The sequence below is a fragment of the Coturnix japonica genome, chromosome 4, assembly GCF_054131305.1.
Source record: "Coturnix japonica strain WE chromosome 4, WE-NBRP24, whole genome shotgun sequence".
In the NCBI taxonomy this organism is placed as follows: Eukaryota; Metazoa; Chordata; class Aves; order Galliformes; family Phasianidae; genus Coturnix; species Coturnix japonica.
The window spans coordinates 43,933,678-43,956,485 of NC_140666.1; the positions used below are offsets into that span (position 1 = coordinate 43,933,678).

The 22,808-nt window shown below is 40.0% G+C and overlaps 1 protein-coding gene across 4 annotated transcripts in view; it reads right to left on the minus strand.

Annotated features, from left to right (window-relative positions):
* The window catches only part of WWC2 (WW and C2 domain containing 2), an 84,066-nt gene that overhangs the window by 3,048 nt on the left and 58,210 nt on the right, over nt 1-22,808 (minus strand). For 2 of the 4 annotated variants that reach the window (XM_015861415.3, XM_085545083.1), the window contains 12 exons: nt 22,095-22,696; nt 19,777-19,900; nt 17,478-17,558; nt 17,310-17,396; nt 15,357-15,549; nt 13,591-13,755; nt 12,681-12,805; nt 11,722-11,914; nt 9,663-9,827; nt 7,248-7,340; nt 5,824-6,066; nt 654-781 (listed from right to left, as the gene is read on the minus strand). In XM_015861415.3, coding sequence (XP_015716901.2) covers nt 654-781; nt 5,824-6,066; nt 7,248-7,340; nt 9,663-9,827; nt 11,722-11,914; nt 12,681-12,805; nt 13,591-13,755; nt 15,357-15,549; nt 17,310-17,396; nt 17,478-17,558; nt 19,777-19,900; nt 22,095-22,696 — 2,199 coding nt within the window. Of the gene's footprint in view, nt 1-653; nt 793-5,823; nt 6,067-7,247; nt 7,341-9,662; nt 9,828-11,721; nt 11,915-12,680; nt 12,806-13,590; nt 13,756-15,356; nt 15,550-17,309; nt 17,397-17,477; nt 17,559-19,776; nt 19,901-22,094; nt 22,697-22,808 lie in introns of all 4 variants that reach the window. The other 2 variants (XR_001554899.3, XM_085545082.1) reach the window with 2 other exon arrangements.

The following is a 22,808-nucleotide window of genomic DNA, read 5'->3' on the forward strand; positions in this document are numbered from 1 at the left end:
AACTTCATAAACTGGATTCCTGGGTTAATGCTGTGCTGATCGAATGACAGACAAAGACGGAGTTTTACTACATCCTTCCCGCAGGGGAAGGATAGGGTCTTTTTTGGTGATGCCTGGTGCCTGAAACAAATCTCCTCTAAAGGAAAAGTAGAACAGTATGCATCTGCTCTGGAAACCGATTAATCGGTACTTTTGCTTTGCTCAAGACCTCTTTTATTTATGGGAGATTTGTATTTCCCTCCTTCTTTTGGTCACAGGAACAGCAGAAAGTACATGAAGCAATTCATGTGGTATTCTCACTTAGCATAAACCAGTGCACACCTCTCAAACTTGAAAGCCCACTGTTAACCTGTGGGTCATCAGAGCCATGACATACAGGCACACATGTGCAGCTCACAGTGGTCTGAAACTTTTCACCATGCTTCCTCACCATCATCACTGCTCAGTGACACACTGCTGCCTTTATCATGTGAACAAGTTACCTAGTCCTCTGAAATGTGTGATGTTTCTTAAAATTTAAAGGTGCATGGATAGTTTTTAACTACTATGATAGGGTATGTTTGATTATATTTAGAAAAATTCATGTTATTTAACTACACACAAAAAAAAAGACCATAAAAAGCCTCAACCCTTAAGGGAATAAAAGGCCCTACCTGAATGACTGCACCTGTAGTGGCACTTTCTGACTCTGCTCCCGAAGCCGGCATACATCCTTTGAAGCTTTCCTCATCAGTTTCTCTGCACTTAAACCTCGCTTCTGCTCTTCTTTCGACTGCTCAGCCTGTAAAATAACTGTAAAATAACTATATTTTGCTAGTAATGAGCAACTGCTTATTTCACAGAAACGACAGCTTCTTTTGTCAAACAAATCTCTACACAAGGAGAGAGAACTGATCTCACAAGCCTAAGCAGTGGGCACTAAATAAGATAACGGAGCATTTTCTTAATAAAATAAACAGAACAAACCATGCCAATCACAGGTGGTTACTATGTGCTGTATGGTTCAATAAGGTATTTCTTATGACTGAAGTTAGACAATACCTGAATTAATACAAACAAAATGTCCTAATACTGGGAGACAGTAACTCCTCCATAGAATAGTTTTATTTCCTAAAGCAAGCTCTTCAGAAAGTCGTTCAGAAAGTTGTCTGTACCTAATATGAAATGACAAATTAAGAAAAAATAAAAATGGAAGACATCTCTCAGAACACACATTCAAGCTTTGTAACCTTCTTTGTCAAGTTAGCAATCGTGAACTCTTGCACTTTTAATTGTGAAAAACATCTGTTTTAAAAGAGAAACCATATTATCCTATTGCTTAAATGTATGCATTAGTCTGAAAGAAATATGAGGGACTGAAGATGCATCCTTTCCAATTGTTGTCACCCGACTGCAAGTCTAATGTTAGTACGTGCTTCAGCTTAGAGATGCTCTGTAAATTTATGCAAGAAAATATTTTAAATGCTACAGTGCTTACTGTACATGTGACTGGGGGGGGGGGGGAAAGGAACAAAGCCGTAAAATAATTGTTTGTCTCTGAAATGCATTTTTCACATCAGTGTCTTCTACTATTAAAATGCTTTGAAGACACTGAGGGCATAACCCAAAATCAAGTTAAACTGATGCTAGATCCACTGAAATCAAAATTCCAGCACCACACAAAGCATGAATGGGAAATAGTCACTTATCTTCCTTTATTATGTTAATAAAGGATTAAAACCAAACTGGTAGAAGGGTAGATGCAAGATAACAGCATTTTAAATACAAAGGATACCTCTTAGTATCTTCTGTAAAATCAGATTAGGAATAGCATTTTTCTTATCCTATGAATCCTTACTAAACACTGCACATAAGAAGGGAACTGAACTGAAGGCAATGGGAACCCTGGAATAAACCACAGGTGAAAGATGAGAGCTCTCAAGGGGTTTCTTGGCTCCATGGACACTGATTTCCATTTCAGAGGTCCTTGCTGACTTGCTTGTCCCTTGAGCTGGCGATAGCCATCAGTGCTCTCTCAGTCCTAATGGCAAGAGAAGTCATAGTCCTAGCTGAGAGGTTCATTTAAGTTGCTTAAAATACATAGATTTTGTATGCGGATAACAACTCTTTTGCACTGTAGCAGTGTCAAATCTAAGGTAGGAACACGGTCTGGTACAAGAGATCATGGATCTTTCTTGACATGAATGCCCATAAGTGAGTTACAGTATCTCCATACCTCAGTACTGCTGCCTCTATTGCAGACTTCTTTAGTGAACACTGCCACATCACCAGCACTGTCTGTTACCTCAAATGAAAGCACACGTCCAAGCCAGACACAGACATCTTCTAACTTGGTTTCAAACTTAGGAATTCACGTCTCCAGATCTGAATTCAGCCTGGTAGGTTCCCAAACAACAGAACCAACTAATACAAAAACATTACCCCATGCTATCAGCTTCACAGTCTTTAAGGAAACGTGCTTCCAGCAGATAGCGGCACCCTGCATCTGCTGAAATGGGCTCCGGTGTTTGTATGAAGGAATGCCATTTTAAAACACCCCCAGTCAGCTTGTACTGCTGTTAACTGCTGTCCCTAACTCCAAAATAGCAAAAGATTTTAAAATGGAATTAACCTATAAACACTGTTTTTCCTACTAGCTAGTAAACATACATTTGCAATCTGCAACTGGCAGTGTATTAATTAATTTTCTGCACGTCACTGGCCATATGCCTTTCTCAGCTCCCGAGCTAATATTTATCATCAAAACACTAATAGAACAATATTCCAAAATTCTCTGATTGCATCTTTTCCTCTTTATATGAGATTCTTATGATTAATGCACTTCAGGTTAGCAACAAAAACACTGACTGTCCATTTACCTTGCTGTTTGATACACGTACTCCTTTCTGATTTGTTACATTTTTATATGCAGGAAATTACTCTGAGCTAACAATACATAGTGAGGGATCAAGGTTGTACAGACTGACTTGCCAGACAGCTGTCAATCTTTCTTTGAACTAGTGTGGCAGGCTGCAGAAAGGTACAAGATATTGTCTGCCAGCGTAGAGCAGCAGCGCCCAACTGAAGGGAGAAGTGGGAACTGAGGGAAGTAATTTCTCCCATTTGCCACAGCTCCCACAAACATGGATCAGGACTCAGAACTTGATAGTTTCACTGTACTCTCAGGTAGATTTGGCTTCAGCCCAGTCTGTCTAAGAGAACACACATAAGAAGGTATATACAAGACGAGGTTTATATTAGTGCTGAGCTTCTTGAGTGATTTATAAAAGCAATCCTCTGTCTACATGAACTACAGAAAGGCATGCTAATACTCTGGCCCTGCATTCATTATGGGCCAAAAATCTGGCTTTGGATAGACAGGAATCTCTTTATCTGTGCTTAATGTAAGCATGAGATAACAAGTAATAAGGAAAGCTTAGCAAAATTAAAGCTGAAACACTAACTCCTGCCTTGTTCAGTGTTTTTTTTTTTGTATAGAAGAATGAAAGAGTCTAATGAAAAGCTGTTGTCTTTGTTTTGGTTTTGTGTTATTAGGGGCTACACTGAAGATGTACTGGAAAGAAATAAGCCATTTATAGCTAGACACAGGAGCCTTTTTAGGATGCACACAGAGGACAGCAGGTATCTGAAAACTTACTTGTATGAGGATTTAAGACAAACGAGCAAATGTTGCTGCTGTACAGTATTACGTACTGTATCCTGATCTGTAGGTATTAGTGGACTCTATGTACTTGTACTATGTACTTGTACTTAAAAAGTCTGGTAAGAAGGGAAGGAATGGAGCCTGTGTCTTAGGCTTCAAGCAGAGTAACTGTACTATGAGCAGCCACTGATTTTGAACATCCCCCAAATCTGCAATTTCTTTTTTTACTTGAGACATTCCCGGTTATCCTGGCACTTAAGAGCTGTCGCATTAGTCTGTGCCATTATAACACCTGCAGAACCTGAAAATAATCTATGACGATGTTCTTTAGACTGCTGTGTTCTGCTAACCAAGGAGGAAGCACTAACAGCAGAGTATAGCTCAGGGCTGATCTGATCCACAGGGGAAGGCTGTAATGATATGGAGTGGGGATGAGAGAGAGAGAGAAAGAATAGTACTGATCAAGAACTGAACTGAGAGAATATACTGAGGAAAAAAACCTTTTTTTCCCCCCTAAGTTGATGGTGAAGGACTTCTTGAATGAGATGCTATTGCTACAATTAATAACCTCTGCTAGAATTTTCTTCCATAAATTTATCACACCGCTTTTTGACTCTACAAATTTGCAGCATTCATGATATTTGGTCAAAACCTGGTTTTTACAGTTTCTAAATGTTTGTTTTTTTTCAATCTGTTACCTCTTCAGTTCAATACTCCCTGCATTTTAAAAGGCAATGATTAGTTGCCATCCTCCTTGTCACCTGTGATGGCTACTTGGCCATTCCTAACATAGAAGCTGTTTCCTCCCTCTGACTGTACTTGTTCACCCTTGGCAGTTTCACTACTTACTTTGGGATGGGGAACCAGAACAAACTAATGTTTACGTTGCAGGCATAACGTGTATTTCTGTCATTAAAGAGTTATTATTTGTTTCATCTCAGCTTTCTTTTCTTTGTTTGTAGTTCCCAATGTCTTATTTGCTTTTTGGCATCTGAACGCTGTGATGTTTTTGCTGACATTTTTGTTTCTTGTATCTGTAATATCCCATTCCTAACAGCTAATTCAGAGCTCTTTTTGTGTGTAAATATTAGGATTATCCCTTCCCTACCGTACCAAAGTGTACATACTGACATTTACTATTTTTATTTAAACTGTTGCTTATATATTAAGAGGACCTTTGCACCTTGTTAATATCTGTTTCCTTTTTACTATTTTGAATAACGAGGGTGTCATCAAAACACTCCTCTCCATCAACAATGAACAGCTAAAGAACACAAATCCCTCCTGGAGGTCACTGCCAACATCCCCTCATTGAGTACTGATGTTTACAGAGTAACACTGAGAGGAAGGGAGCTCCAGAGGGTGACTACTCCCATCTCCTGCTTAGAGCAGGTCAAGCCAGAGCTGCACACTCAGCATCTTCCACCATTAAGTTCTCAGTATCTCCAAAAGTGGAGGTAGTGGAGGCTGACTTTTGTTGCTGTTGCTGTTGTTCACCACTTCTCTGGGCCTTTATTTCATTGTACAATCCTCCTCATGACATGAAAAAAAGAAACACATCCCAAAACAAAAACCACTCCAGCTTTTTCATATATCAAGCCAGAATCTCCTATGTTCTATCTTGTCACTGTTACCTCTCAGCCCTTCTTATCCTGCTTCTTGTCTTTCATCCACTTGAGGGCATCCTGACTTAGCTTATGTTAGTTTAGATGCTGAATATGTATTTGTATGACTTTACAAGCACATGAAGAACAGAATTTGGTAATCTGTAGGCATTATCCTCCATAGGGAACTACACCAGGGTGGATATACTACCTTTTCCATAATCCCACACTAGTGAAAGTAATGGCCAGTGCCCCTCCCTGCCTGGTACAAAGATCTCTTAGCTACCAATTGTGTGAAGACTGCAAGTCAGCCAATGCTGAAGGACAAAACTACCTACAAAACTTTGTATATGTATGGCTGGGAGAGCAATGTTCACGTGGCACCAGAAAAATAACATTTCCAATTGTAGGTTTAAATACTTTGATATTGACTAAAAAAGAAACAGTGTTCACATATCTGAATTATGTAGTATATGTTGTCAAACATGAGATTCTGTAAAAATCTTTTAACAAGTTTAAAAAAAAAAAAAAGAGAAGAATATTTTTCTTCACACGAAATCTGTATGCTGCTCATACCTGTTTCTCAGCCAGTTTCAAGAGTTTCTGGAATCGTTCATCCTCCAGTACACACAGGGGAAGGTCTGTCTCTCCTCTACCTTTCATTTCTTCAAGCTTCTGCTTAAGATCCCGCAAGGCCTGAAGCTCATCATTCAGGCGATTCTGTCGTGTGCGTGACGCCTGGAGGTCCAGCTCCAAGTCGAGGGAAGTGCGTACGGGGCACTCTTGCGTAGCTCTTCGCATGATTGGTTGGCAAACAGGCTGAATCATTTGGGAAAGAGGAGAATAAAAATTAGTCCCTGGAGAGGCCAGTGGAGGGTTTGTTATAATGCAGTCAGAAAAGCTCAACTAATTTTTGGTTTTCCTTCAGCAAAATGCTGCTATTTTGAGATCCAACTCCAAAATCCACCTATTCTGAAATTACTCTTTAATTAGTAGCTACAAGTAAGTGCAAAAGTTTCACCAGCCATTTGTAGAATGATAAAGTTAAAACTAAGAAATCCTTTTCAGATCCTCAGGACAGCACTATGCCTGTAGCCCAAAACTACACGAGACTTCCCCACAGTCTTTAATACTTTAAACAGTATTATTTTTTTAGTCAACATTTGCTTTTTCAAAGTCCAAGCAATTATTTAATATTATGAAAACTGTAAACAACCTCTTAGTGTATTGCACATTTACTTAGTATCTTTTCACTGTGCATTTCACACAAATAAGTGGGGCAGAACTAGTCATCCCAGACTATTCTGTATTTCTTTCTTATATCAAATGGAACCCTGCAACCTGGTAACGATCCTTCTGCAGAAGTATTTCTTTTTAGTTGCTATCAAGATTAAAAATATACCTCATGTCTTAGAAGAACAAATTCTATGTAAAATAAGTGTGATCTTACTCTCTACTTCTTCAGTCCCTTCTTTATCCAAACTCTCTTAAGAGTAAGCCAACTTTGAAAGCATATCAGAATCCTTGAAATTTCCACCCAGACTTGCTCAGCAGGTGCACTGCTGGTGCTCACGTTTGTGCAGCTTCAGCTGCCTTCGTTCCCTTTGTCAGTGGGCAAAGATGAGCCTGGTCCAGCCCGTCCCTAGAGACAGCCAAGGTCATTGATGAACTGGCACAGCTTGCCCAGAGAGGTGGTGGGTACACCCCAGGCTCAGGCTGGAGGGGCTCTGAGGACCTGATGGAGCTGCAGACATCCCTGTTCATTGCAAGGTAGCTGGACCAGACGGCCTTCAAGGGTCCCTTCTAACTCAGACAATTCCATGACTCTATGGAGGACAAAGACTGCTGTGCTGAGATTTCAACCTGAAACTACAGGGGATGCCTGTGGTACTTGCATCGCTTTTGCTCATAAACTTGCATTCAAAAGCATATGGTTTGAGTTATTTGCTATTCCCGATTCCCCCATTTGTCTTAAACCATTCAGGTAATGCAGTACATACCCGTTTGACTCTCAGGCTCCTCCTTTCCGTGGCATTTCTCACAAAGAGAGACTTTTTGGCTAGTGTTGAGCTGTCGCTGTCACTTCGACTCAACTGTCAAAATGTACACAATGAACAGAGATATAAAGCATCTCCACATACAAATACATCTGTATTGGATAAAACCAGTCAGAAAATCTCAGTGCTGATAAACATGTAGGTAATTCTTAGCATAAAATAAAACATTTTTCAACTAAAGTATATATTCTAAAATTATATTCCTAGGCCAGGACAGCCATCGATCTTAATGAATAGGAAGTAGACTGTTCAGGAATGCAAGGAAGGTAACCGGGTATTAAGAAGGACCAAATGAATGGCTGGCTTTTATGTGACTGCAGGTTATACTATGGATTTCATTTACTTGGGGCAGACATTAATGAATTACCACAGGGAAGGTAAATTACTGTAGACGTGCACTCATCCAACAAGCGTTTTTTTGTGTGTTCCAGCTTCCTTCAGAAGCATTTGCAACTTCTCAGAAATATGCATCACAGCACAACAGCAGTGTTTTCTTAATTATGGCATTAGTTCCATGTAAATCAATGCAGACTGTCAGATGCATCAACATGCGTGGTGGTAAATCTTCAAAGAAAGCAAAAGCTTCCATCTGTAGAATATTTATTTTTACCTTCTCAGAAAAGGATAGATACAAAGAATTAATTCTGCTAACATTTCCATAACCAACAAAGGCAGACCCCTAAAGCATGCTTACACAGAACTGACTGGGAGTTGTAGATGAGAAATGGAACACACTTGCAATATTAGCACGCCTCTCTAGAAAGAAGTCTGTTCACCATGGAAATGCTACTAGGAACTCACCCCTGGATATGCCCGGGTGATTATCATCACTGATGTTCTTTAGGCACTTTTCAAGGGAGGTTTTCAAAGGCACCAAACAGATCACGAGTCCATCCTTTGGGCCTCAAAAAAATGCATACTTTTTGCTTGTTGTAACATTGTGTGAGACATAAGTGCTAGGTGATTTCTTCTGAAATGAGAACAGCTAGCCTGAGTGTATCCATTGGCTGCTTTCCACTAGTAAGGTACCAGAGCAAAGAAGGCTGGACATGTTTGCAGTACATGTGGTGACTAGGAGTGAGGAGGCCTGAGTTGTTCAGCCTATCCCTAGATTCAGACTCAGCTACAGTGTACACTCTTGAGCTCAGTCAATGGACCACAAGTATTTTTGAAGCTGCGAAAGACTGACTTGTGCAAACATGGGTTTTTCCTAGGCAACTTTCATTCTAGGCCATACCATACAGTGAGAAAGACAGTGGTTTGGCCAAAGTTTCTCATTTCGGAACCTGGCTTCTGGCAAATTTCAAAGCTACAAAAGCCCAGAACTTTGCTGGATGCAGAAACATCAGTAGTTTATGCTGAGACAACCATCAGAACATCTAGTGCTGCTGCCTGTAGAAGACCCACAGGCAGACATTAAGGATACTTCCTCCCTCAATACAACCAGTTTCCAGTGTACAGGAATTAAACTGAAGATTAGGTTCTCAATTCAGACAGTGATCTGTCCAAACTGTAAAGATTGTTACACTACACTTCATTCATATATAGGAATACCTACGTATTTACATATTGAGAATTTTAGTATTTCGAAATTATTATGGAATCACCTCTAACTGTACTGGAAAAGAATTAAAGCATGAAGTATTGAAAGAAATCATATTTGTGTGAGTAAATTACAATTTACAGAGCTGGCAGTCCATGCCTAAATCTCTAAACACATGATTTTCACCATTAGTTTAGCAGCAACAGGGATGATAATTGAAATTTATTTATTTAGTTTCCACACTACTATCCGGAGAGACCGGCAAATTTTGTTGCCAAAGCCATGTTTAAACGTAGCCCCTGGGCAGCACTCACACATTTTTCTAAGAGGTAATTACAGCAAGACTTGGGCTGTCCAGGTTTAAAACCAGTTGAGATACAAAGTGAGATTTACTACTGGTGACTGAGCTCTTTCCACACGGTTACCTTTAAATGGTTATACTATTAAAATATGTTCAGGTAACACCAGTTTACAGAACTCCATTCTGTTTTAACAAATTATTTTGCTGTGTAGGAGCTGTAGTTGCTTCTGTGCAGTGAAACACTTATTGCAGAGAGCCAGCACAGGACTCTGTTACTTTTATCCAACAGAACGCATTTTTGCCCTCATAAAGGTGTTTTACAAGAGTGTACTACTTTGCTAAAAGCCAATTCTGCTATGTACAGGTCAGTTAGGGAAAGGAGACAGAGAAAACATAGGCTCTGCCTCTTGCAGAGAAAATTGGTGCATGACTCACTGTCATTAATGCATCGTTCCCAAGAAGTTAAATGACTCTTTAGTTAATAGCTCTTCATGCCAAGTGTTTTTCCTCTTACCCTACAGATGTATTGGTTCCGCTCGCCTGGCGAGAAGGTTTGTGAGCGCACAATCATGCTGTTCCTGACAAAGGGACGCTGTCTTGAGCTCCAGCTGGCTCTGTCCTTGGGTCGGACTGTTGCATTCTCGTTAACTGACTCCTCAGTGTTGGTCTCTTTATCAACCTATCAAAAGGAATTCAGTTTGTAAGAACTATTACGCCTGGACACATGCCACTATATAGGCTTTTTGTCTTTGAATTTTACAAGCATTCTTGTCACCTTGGAGGGGATGGATAAAGATCAGTAGCTACACCAAGCAAGGAAACACAGAACTCCCCAAATACTTGGGGGAGTCCGGGAAGCTTTTGAAAGTAACTCTCTCTCCTCTAGAACCACAGCTTCTGCCTTCATTGCCCTGCAGATTTTCTGATCCAACCAGGGTACAACAAGCATTTTGATTTGCCATTTGCAGAGATAGTTATTATGCATTTGTATTTATACTGGATTTGTTCTACATTTGAGGAACAGCAAGGTTCAGCCATGCTTGAGACAGTGCCTTTGCACACAAGGCAGTGGCTGGGATTGATTCTTCCATATATCCGCTAAGGGTGAGCAGAGTGGTGCCTCACGATAATGTGCAGAGCTGCACCAGCCATGTGAAACCAGGCAAAGGCCACTGCTAGCTCCCTGCCCTGAGAAAGGGCTGCTGCCCAGTGCAGTTGTCCCTCACATGTCCTGAGGAGCCTCGGGTGCTGACATCCCTGTAGGAGGTGCCGTTTGTGCTTACACGCAGCAATCATCTTGACAGCAGGGACAGAACGAGCACTGCAGCAGCTGGCACATGTGGTGTTACTGATGCGCACCGGGGCATTTTCTTCAACTGGGGTAATTTAATGAAGTTCGTGGTTTTAAATGTGCAGGTGATAAATACAAGGACCTAAATAGCACAACTGCAACCGTGAGAGGATCTGGCACAAGATAATCTATACCATGGCTCATTTATAATCGGATCTGCAATGTCTTTACTGTCCAGATCCACCCAGCCCTGGCACTGCAAAAGACCTATGTGCATGTCTAACCTTCAGACGTTCTCTCTGACGTCTCCCCTTGCTGAGTTAGAGCTTTGATCTATATTTGTCTGCTACCCAGAAGACTGTCAGTCCTTTTATACCATGGCCTTGGCTCATTTGGCATCTTTCCACATTAATTGGAAGTTAATTACAATTTCCAACAAGTCCACTGAGATGTCAAACTTTTGTATCGTTACAAACGTGAAGGAACAAGCTGTCCTTCTTGTCTTTTTATCTTTGCTGTTTTATAGAAACCATAGTTCTAATGTCAGCAACGTTATTTTCATTAAGACGCGGAAATATGTTCTAAAAGTTTAATTTCTAGATTATACACTATCATATCGGGCACATCCATATGAATTATTTTCTAGTAGTCCTCTCTGAAAGATGGAACGTACTTTTAGGCAAACAGTTAACAAGAACATGCCATTGGAGTTAATCGTGTACAGCGTGCGGGTAGTACGCAGTTTAATACACACTTTGGAGCCTTCTGTTAATTAATTTTCCTTCCTCTGCTAAGCCAGATTTGTATTTCACAAAAACAGAAATTAGAAATAAGGAAATTCCCTCATCGCTCTAAAGATCTTGATCCCTGTTCTGTTTCTGCCTCCGTTTATTAGAAGGGAAACAACAGATGAATCAGAAAAAAAATAAACATTGGCAGCAATGAAACAGATGTGCAGAAATATTTTAGGTATGCACAGATTGAAACTATTGAACTGCTCCTGTACCTTGCAGTCTCCTCGTGCAAGGAAACGAGGTGAAGACTGACATTTTTAATTAATTGTCTTTGACTCAGAAGCTCTGTGTAGCATTGCCTGTTAAATGCCTTCTGCACAGCTCACAAGTGACTATGCCAATTTTGTTAAAAGTTCATACAAGTGCTACAGCAAATGCAACATCAAATTGTGAATGCTCAGATGTGACAGATTCCTCGATTAACTACCCAGAAGCAGGTCTTCAGACCTAGTGAGATACCACAGGAACGCATATTCTAAGATGCTCACCAGTGTTAGTACAGCAGCAGCTTGCTGGCTTTCATGGGGTTCATCTCTGCTCTGTCTGTTCTCATCTTCCTCAGTTTCTACTGCATCAACGAATAACCCCGTATCATTGGTACAGTTGCCTTCCATTGCCAGCTTAATGCCATCTTCTTCTTCATCCCCAATTTCATCAGATGCTTCTGCAAGCATTTCTAACCTGCACGAACAAAAGCAGCCTGGACTTACTCTTAAGCTGATAAAGCCCACCACAGAAAAACAGTGGAAGGCCTAGGCCTTCAACTCATGTATAATATATGTGTCTTCCTAATGGGAAAATGATCACCTCTGAAGTGCTTCTGTTAAGTTCACGTGCAGGCACACTTCCTTATATGCTCCAATAAAACCCCGCAAGCTCTATTACAGTTCACCTTCAGGATCATGACGATTACGCTGCACTATATCGTACAGCTCACTGCTGTTAACACTGAAGGACTCTGGTTGTAATAAATTCACAAAACAAACAAACAAGTCCCTCCTTCCCAAACAATACAGTATGTATTTATTTTTACCTTGTAGCTAAAAAATTGCACTGGAGCAGAACCCATAACAGCAATTTAGCAAGAAATCAAGTTCACAGCTTCTTCAAAAGCAAGATAATCAGACTAATAATAAGACTTTGTCAGACAGAAGAGCTCCACTCAAATCCTATTAGTCACTTATTAATGCAGCTAGATATGAGACATCCTAATACATCTTCAGGGGTTTAGACACCCCGAGTGGTTTCATGGAACAAAGTACATGGAGGAGCATCAGCACTGGGAACTAATAGGGCAGCCAAGACACTGTAAACCTAAGAGAAGGTAAAGGAATTAACCACACAAGGGAGCAAGAATCCCATCCCCACACTGCTCACTCACTATCTATAAATACGATGAAAGAGCAGAATCATTCATACATGAATAGTAAAGAAAAAATGACTCTACCAGTCCTCCTCAGAGCCCCTTTGCTCCTGCTCATCCTCTTCCTCCTCCTCGTCATCTTCAGCCAGTTCTTGTTCTACTGCTTCCAGCTCAGCGGATGTTCTCTCCAGCAGAGCTGACACAGCATCCTGCTTACAAGGAAGGAGAAGGCAAAACCAGAACTGAGTGATACATAACTCGAGTTTAAGGAAAAAGGAAAAAAAAAAAAAGAAAGACCCCTGTACAAGAGCTCTATTACCCCAGTGCTCCCTGGTAAAAGCACAAATCGACCTAGATCATAACAGTGAGTTTGAATTGTTAGTATGTAGAACATTAACAAATCTCAATCAAAAACAGACTGCATGTATAATGATAGTGCAATCAAATATGTTCCTGTCATCCTGTAATAACTCCTCGCTCTTTTCCTCTCATGCTTGTAATATCCCGAGCTAAAAACAGGTTCTTCTTAAAAGTCACATTTTAATGCCGTTCTCTCGAGGAAGTATTAAAGCAGAAGTTTATTTAACTAAAGGAATTGGCACGTGTTCTGCATAAACAGCATTTTCTGTGAAATTACTTTAAGTATGCAAAATCAAATAATAAATAGTGTTTTTTAATACATGCACAAGGAAGTCAATGGTAATCTTAACAAAGCCGGTAAGTAACATTTATTTTTAAAATCAAACAGCAGAAATGTTTTGAATTTGAGTGCAATTAATCCACTAAGAAGCTTCGGCCCTACCCATGCTTAGCAACAAATTTATAATACCTTATGGGAGCTGCTCACACAAAAAGACTATAAACAGAAGTGCCTGCAAGACAGGGCTTCAGATCTTCAGGGGAGGGCAATATACACAGAACTGCAGTGCTATGGCACAATTTGGGCCTGTGTTTTTTTTCTTGTTATTGAAGTAACAGTCAGTACTTCACTCACCAAGTCCAACGAGTCTGATGACTCTTTGCTTAAAAGAAACATGGGTTCCTCACTCCGATCCTTGTTTCTTTTGCCAGGAACTTGCTTGCAAGACAGAAGGTTGTACCACAGAGTACAAGTCACATCAGAAAATGATACATCTGCCAGACTGATCTGAGTTCCAGCCTGTACAAAAATAAAGGGAAGAAGTCTGAAGTTCTTTTCCGGTAAGACAGCTGAAAATAAATTCAGTGGTATTTGTCATGTAAATTAAGCAGCACAAATTGGATGCGGATCTTTCTTCTCTTTTAACTGTACAATTTTCTGTCTCCCTTCACTTCTACTTGATCAAAATAAACAAAGTAGTACACGGAAAGGTCCACCATAAAGTCCATTCTGCTCTATTCTATTTCAGGCTGCAGAATTTCTCCCCACATGCATCACACAAATCCCTCTCTATCTCTGCAATGCACACATTTGCTTTCTATAGCATTCAATCATGAAAATCTGTGCCAGTGATACCTGCAGCATCAACCCATAGAGCAGCAAGTTACAGTTGTTCCACCACAAAGACCATCAGTACAGCAAACAATAATGGGTGACTTGCATGTTCTAACCAGTGAAGAAGCAGATGAAAAGAGATTAAAAAGCCTTTTCATTTGGACCAGCACTCTGGGAAAATGTACAAAGTACTCGTGTGTTTGGACTGTTTCTTGGAGATTAAAATCCTCTGTTCTTGGCAAAGCAAATCATCCTCATGGCTACTAGGCCGAGTAGCCCTTGCCAAGGCTGGTTGTGATGCCCAGGCTTCCTGCTGGAGGTGGTATTCCCAACTCTTTCTTCTGATCTTGTGATTAATGATTAACCTTTATGTCTTCTTAAATTTTTTCTCCTTCACCTTTGAATCCTCCACTCTGTTGCATTTTTGTTCTGTGACTCCTCCCTTACCTAAGGGGAAACCTTTTGGTTTCCTTCACATCAGCAAAGCTGATCAATTAATTCCACTGACGCACTGAGGAAGGCCAACACACACCCCAGGAACTCCTACGTTTTTGGAAGTGAGAGGCCGCTCCTACAGTCTGGCCTGAAGAACCCCATCAGAATTCCAGCATCTCTTCAAGGCATTTTAACCAAAACTCTCACTGTACTACTCAACAGACTTATGGCGAAAAACAAAACTGACTTGCATAAGATAGTGCAAAAGTGATTTGAAAGTAAATGAAAAGTCACTAATTAGGAGATAACCTCAATTAACAACAGAGTACAAAAAAGCCCATCCAGCAATCTGGCCTACAGATATCATGCTGTTTTATTACTTCTGAAGATCACAAGAATGAAAAAAGTGAACATTTAATCTACAACACTGTATAAAAATTAAATTTAGTTTGCTCTTTGTGACAAGTTTTGATAAAGAGAGTTAGCATTGATTTATTTGGTCATACTACGGCTCTCGGCTTTCACTTTAAAAGCTAGCGTTAGCATAACTTTGCAATGAAGTCTGTTATATTTTAATACCTAAAACAGCAGAGCTGCAGTACCAGCCTGTAATTAAAGCTTACAGTAAGGCTATGTTAGAATTATCAAACCACCTCCTGAAACATCCACCCAGGATTAAATTGGGTACCTGGGATTTCAGATAAGGCCAGAGTATCAAAGCAACAACCACGATAAGGAGAAAAAAGTCTGAAGCAAGTACTGTGGAATTTCAGTGGCCCTGAGCATCAGAATAGAAGGGGACACTATGAACAAATATAAGCCAAAAAAGAGCCAGAAGTAAAACTGCATACCAAGCATTCTTCCCGACGGCTTCTACTGACTGCACAAACATCTACTCGCAGTGTCTTCTGCAGCAGTGTTCCTTGGGAAATGGCAACTCTGAATATCTCGTTGAGTATAATGGTTTCCATGGCAGGATGAACTTTTGTGCGGAACAGACAGCTGGTATCAGCTGAGGATGGAAGTACTGCTACTCTAATATACCTGTTGAAAACAAAACCAAATCTTTACCTATATTTAAGCACTTGTTGATGATGAGTGACCGAAGTTCACCCCATTGTCTATAGGACTGCATGGTGAGAAAATGAAACAGCAACAAATCAGAAATGGAATGGAAAGGAAGCGAAAAAGAGAGATGGGGCTGAGAAAGTCCCACCTTTCTTCTGCACAAACATTTCCCACAATGAATTTCTTCCTCTGTAGTAGCTAAAGAGGCAGCTCTTTCTGCTTCTATCAAAATTTACCCTCTGGTCTGGTACTGTGAACACATACTGAAGACCCTTTCACAGATGGGAGCAAAAAGAACCTTAACGTCAATTAAAAAATGAGAAGAAATTCTGGTAGAGGTAAAAGTTAAACTCTCAGAACAGTGTGAGCAGCACTGAAAGCAGTGGCACATTTTTCTGCCTTTTCAAAAGGCAAACAAAACTCCAAAGAAAATGGAAAACTAAGAAAAATGAGGGAAAAAAACATCTAGGGCCAAAGCTGCTTAAGGCATGTAATACATGAAGTGAGACTTAGAAGAATACAGCTTGAAAGCTTGAAGAAGTACAGAAGTATCTTCCAACTGGTATGCAGCTGCATTCTCTTTATGCAACAATTATGAATGGATACTATGTGAATAAAGGCAGTAACTGCTTGCAGGTCTCCCGTTACAAGTAGTTCAATGGATGAAAGACATTCCTCCAGTAACTTGTAACTTTTTCCATAGTGCACAGGGCCTCAAACACTGGAGCAGAGCACATTAACTGTTTTGCATCTTTTCTGTGCCTACGCATTAACTTATTTCTGGTTTTGGCTTTCCATATTATTGACACATACTAAAGAGTAGAATGCAATGAAGCCAGCTACAGCAGGAAGAACAAGTGGAAAAGTATTCTGGAAAAAAACTTATTCTCCCCAGATTTTTACTGCTATATTTTATGGTAGCAACTTCATACATACTGTTAGTATTATTAAAAAATCACTTTTAGATTAAATAAATGAGAAAAAAATAGGTTAACAAAATCAAATGTTCCCCAAACCTGAATTTGGACAAAGCTTTTTTTCCTCAGTTGCACTTGGCTTCTTGAGATAACAAGAGTAAGTTTCCTGGTTAGAAAATGTAGCCTGGTAAACGAGAATCTGGCCTTTCAACACAACAATCCCAATGTAAAGTGGCAGTGCAATGCAATCCCCATAATGCTGCTGTGCTATTTGCATAAGGTGAACAACTTGTACGATCTACTTGCAGCCATTTTAACAGATTAAGCAATAGTTAGGAAATGTTCAGAAAATAAGTATGAATAGTAGATATAGTATATCACAGTTATGATTAACAAGTAACCACCTGGAAACTTAATTGGAGTGTTATTTATTGGCATCAGGTCAGACTGATGGGTAAAAAGAGATGCAAAAGAAAGTGTTCACTTTCTTTGTTTAGCAGAAGTTCTTACTTTCACTTCAGTAAAGACACAAAAGGTGAATACGTCCATCGATGCCTCACATTCTCCTGTGACAAACCTACAACTTCTTGAATGAACAAAAAAATGACCTTGACATAAATTCTAAGTATTCCACTTCAGTGTAATGTGCAAATTTCCTGGTCACTTTGTTTTCTTGCTGTGTTGCTGAAATCCATAAAAGCTACGTACTTCTACTGTTTGTTTTATGCATATTTTAGTTTTTATGCGTGTTTTAGCAGCAAATCAATCAATTTCTTTGGAGAATTCAATTTATTATTGTATCCTCAGATTACTACTTACACTTTAGAGCCAAGGGGGACAGAAAACACTGGAAGATTTCTGAGCTGGACTATGATAATCACAAAACTTGAACTGCTGTTGTCGTATCTGTTAAAGAAAGAACAATATGAGGAAAATTCACTATTTATTTACATAGGAACACATGAATTCTCTTTGCCGGTTGCTCACCTCAGTCCTATTTGAACTTGGGCAGCCTCTAGTGCTGTTGCATCATCTTCACTGTATACAACATCCTCAGTTTCAATTAGACTAGGGCAAGCAAGCAAATATGCAACAGTTAGCAATGTTATACTTAGCTTTCAGCAATAATTAAGGAAGGCACACATAGAATGCACATGCGTTCTCTTGAATTTACTTGCAGCAAACAGTCCAAATGAGAATTTCCAGCCTACCTAACAGCAATTCCTGTTTTAAGATAGTCCTGCCTGAACACTTTGACAAACCCAGTCAAGAGTCAGAGTCCTTAGGCTGACTATTAAAACAGGCCAGACTAACTGGCAAAAGAACCACTGGTAATGTTTTTCTATACCTGGTTAGTACTTCTTAATAGCTCCAAATACAAAATTGGAAATTAAAAGTTCTAATAAATATCTGACCACACATAAACTGGATATGAAGAACTACTTTGAAGGACCTTTGAGAAACAAAAGCTCTGTACAACAGAGAAGTTTCTGTGCAAACAAGAAGCATCCTTCCTCTGAGCCTGTTTCAGAACCAAAGAACCAAAAGGACTCAAGTCTCGTAGCTGAAGAGCAACTCCAGTACAGAGCAGAATTACAGAGAACTGGCATGGTAAGAACATTTCCAGTTGTCTTCTGGGAGGTTTGAATGAGGATGCGTTGCTGTTAGTGTGTTTCACTAATTCTTAAAACAGATTGTCAGGATCAATGTACAGTGGTTAAAATAGTTAAACGTGGAGAATGTTGCAGATATCCCATACCGCACTGAGACAGGACAGAGTTATTTTGAGACTATACATTCAGAGGTTTCTTTCTACTGTTCATTTCCAGCTGCTGGCTAATATGATAGGGCGTGTTTATTCTCCCTCCCTGCCTTAAATTACTCAGCACAAAGGCTGGTCTATGCAGTGGGAAATTACTGTACTGTAGCTTCAGGAGCACACTGACAAATTGTTATTCCATACAGAGTGCTCATAAAGACACTTCTACTAAACTTAAGCAGATCACACAGAGCTACTCGTTACCACTTCACTACTTTCAACTCAATGAGAATTAGAAGTATCCACACCTGGAGCTATCAGAGAAAATCTGGTGTCTGTAAATCTTAGCTTGTGCAAATAGCTACAGCTTGCTTTTGTACATAGGCTTAATGGATGCAATTGTCTCCATTCCTCTCTTTCTGAATAGCAATAGGGAAAAGAGAAAAAATGGTTGTTTTCCACCAGTCACTGGAGATGATAACTAGAGTTCCACAGAAAACTCATGCCTTTTATTCCAGTGTTTGTTTATTTCTATATCCACTTCTGCTTTCAATCAGAGAAAACTGTAAGTTGCAACACAATAGCTCTGAATTGAAATGAAGTGAAAAGACAGCAATGGTTAGTGAACTGAACTACTCAATCACAGTCACTTAGTTAAGTGAAGGCTGAGTGTTTGGAGAATCACAGATGGGGTGAGGTTGGAAGGCACCTCTGGAGTCACTGGTCCAAGTAGGAACACCTAATGCAGGATAGCCAGGGCCTGTTTAAGTGGCTTCTCTACTTAATGAGTATGCTCTTTTGTATCTGTGCTTTTGTATTTGGTCTCATCTATTATTATAACATTTTAATTTGTGAAAGACTTCACAAGTAGAAGTACTTTTATCAGAGACCAGTAAAGCCCATTCATGGAACTGTAATGCACCTTTATCTGTCCTAAAACAAAAGCAATCAGTCCTGCCAACAGAAGACATGCATCAGCATCTTTGTAAGCATCCTGCGAAAACATCCCTCAGAATATTCAAAAGGACAGAAAATGTGTATTGCCAAGAATGTGCCAAAAAGGAGACGAAAAAGCTTTTCGTTTCTCTCACAGTTCACCAGTCTTCTCTTACCCAGCCCAGAAGAGTAAAAATACTGTATAAACAAGTATGGGGAATTCCATGGAAATCAAAAAGCAACAATAGCAAATACATTTCTTCCTGCATCCTGTTCACCACAGTAAATGATGAATATTAAACCCTAAAGTCCTTAAATCTGTATTATTCTTATACCAACATTTCAAGTGGGGATCTTCTCATCTTTCCAATGTTCACTTTCTTTAACAAAACAATTATTCAAATGAAAAGCTGTGCCATCGTAGGGTTTATATTAAAGAAGCAGTATCAGTATCAGAGGTCACTCCGAGCAGTGTCAGTACAGCTGCATGGCAGAACCTATACAGCATTTCTAAATTCTTTGTGCCAATGGTGTGTAATTGCTTATAGGAACATTTGCTTTTTTGGTGGAAATACCAATTCTCAAACCTACTGTTTCACTGAAGCTTCATATACACCACTATCTCCAGCTACAGACTCATCAGACACGGCAGCAGATACACAAGCTGTCTTCTCTGCAAGCAGATGACTGGCTGCTCTTCTTGGCAAGTCAACACCTATGAAAAGAAAGAAGAATGAAAATCAGTCCAAGAGATTAATAGTCAGAAAAAGAGAAGTGCATAGCTTAGAAAGTTGTCAAGTTGAAAGCAGTGACCCTTAACTGAGTATCACAGAGTAGTTTTGTTCCACATCATTAAATGTTCTGAGACTGTATTACAGGTTCCACATATTTTGGCTAGAGATATATTCAAACTGATGAACTTGAAAATGTACAACTGTTATTCCATTCCAAAATACATGCTTCTATCATCACCTGTATCAGCTGAGCTAGTTATTATCCTTCATTATCCTCATTATTAACTCCCATTATCCTCATCTGTGAACCTGTATTGCTGTGTTCACATTCTACACTGTAGAAACACTTCAGCTACATGCAAAGTGATTGCCTACTTTTTATTAAATATTCACAAGTCAGACAGAAGCACTCTCTCCAGTGATATAACTACTAGAAATGAAAAATACCCTTTGGTTTTCTATCATCAAAACATTTTTATTCTACCGAGTCTTTACTATCAACTACTACTCATCTTTAATCTTCAATCCGTATTCATACACTAGTTTCAGGCAGCAAAGCAGCAGCATTCACTGAAAGCCACGTTCTGCAACTCAGTTAGTTGAGGGCGCGTGCAGTACTGTTATCTGCCAAGGGGTGAGGATGTTGGTATGCATTATGGTCCCCACCTGAATCATGACTTTACATCTTGTTAAGATGTTTAAAATTTAAGGCTTCAGATTAGATGATTGATTGCTGCATTTGCGCTTTTACTTATGGCAGTAGGAATGCTTTTTCCTTGATGATGAAGTGCTCTTTCCCTTCCCCCCCACCATGTGAGGGGTGAAGGTGATGACATGATTTATTGATTACCCTTAGGAATTACCACAGCAGCCTGAATTGACTTTGACAACGACAGAGACTGACTGTGGAAGAACTACATGATATTCCAACTTGGTTTCTGACAGCAGGGACATGTACAGAGGAGGAAATGTATGTATGGTTCACCTGTAGAGAAAAGTCAGAGACAGACAGACAGGTTGGTGAGCACTACGTCTAAATAGCCAAGGCAGATTATGATATGAAATTACTAGCTGCACTGTCATAAGCTATGTTTGTCTGCCCCCAGATTAAGATTCTGTAGTATCTGAATTCATAGCCTTGTACTACCTATATGTTAAGCTGAAATATGCCATGCAGGTTTTATGCCTCAGGCTGTGTTTGCTGAAAACTTTTCCACTTAGCACTGCAGCAGTTCCAAGAGAGAAATTAAAGTAACAACACTGAACCAACCCCAGCTCCGTTCCTCACTTTTAACATACTGAAAGCCTCACCACGAGGCCCATTTTACTCTGGAAACTAGTGGTACAGGAACCTTAATTAATTTCTGGCTTTTCAAAATTGCTCATTTTGGCAGCCTTAATGGCCTCTCAAAGTTAATGTTACCTAATTACCAACAACACTTCAATAACCCATAGTGTCATTCATCCCATCTTCCATAAAGAGAAGCAAATTCTAGGATGGGGTGACTCATCCTTTTGGAAGTTACCCAGACTAGCTTAGGTGCTCTGTTCTAACTCACAGATGGGTAGAAAGCTAAAAGCTATGAAATCCACGTTAAAAATGGGCAGAGCAACACCATAACTCACACAGCATGTGGGAATTTGTCTCCTTCTCTGCTTATATACAAATGAACTGCAGATCTTTTGGTGACTGCAGGTTCAAATAACTATATACACACATGTAAATTCTAACCGTTGAGCCCAGAAATCTCCTCCACTGAGAAGCCGTGCTTGTAACTTATTCTTCTATAAGAAGCAAAGTATCTGAATTCAAGTTACTAAAAAATAGCATAAGGTATTTTTGTTTTGTCCTCAAAAGTCATGACAATACCTAAGGACACCATGCATCCTTCTTGTCTGCAAGATCCAGCTTATTCTTTTTCTGTCACTTTTAAGGATAGAAAGTTGCAACAGCTATTGAACAGATGTAGGTGGAACAGGGCGCGCTCAGCTCTCTGCACCCAAAGCTACAAGTTATGTAGTGTCCCTCAGAAATACTGACTGCCCACAATAGCAAATCTGAGCCCATCAAGCTACACTTCAGCTACAAGAGCTTTCTCTACTCAAAAGCCATTAATTTGTTGAAAATCTTTGTGTTATGTATGCATTTTCACATTAGATTTTTTCACAAATTACCTGAACTTCCTTCATGCAGAGAAGACAGAGGCTGCCTAATGCTTTCATTAAGATCCTTGTCGTCTGTAGGAATCTGAGATCCTGCTCTGGCTTCAGAGTCCAACAGTATTTGGTTCTCACAGAGACTAATGCCTGCAAAATCACAGTCTTCAAAGTCTGTAGTGAGGTGATGCAGAGGGGAATTTTGAGCAGAGACGGAAAATGCAGCTTCTAAAACCAAAGGGGAGCCTGGGGGAGACAAGGAGGACAGCGAAGACCTGGAAGACAGCGATGTCACAGATTTGGGAGGCTCAGTCAGTTTGGGCTGGTCTGTGGCTGAAGGAGAGTCACTGTAACCCAGTCTCCCATGGGAGCTGACCACTTCATTTTCATGAATAGTAGTGATAGGCCCCGAAGGAATGTAACCACTTTTTTCTTGCAATATGAAGTCAAGCTTATACTGATAGTCCAAATCTGTTATTTGATCGCCTTGGCTATAATAGAGATCCGTGGAGCTGAGCGAGTTGAGCGACCCTCTGCTTGATGTGTTCAGAGATCCCCGGCTGGATGCCAGAGATCCCAGACTGCTCCCGGATGACACAGAGAGCGTGCTGGCTGAGAGGCTGCAAAGAAAGAACAAAGACATACACTGATGTTACTGAACTAAACAATACAAGGAGAGATAAGATTGACTGCGAGCTGTACTGTAATGATTTCTTACAACAGAATGCTGCT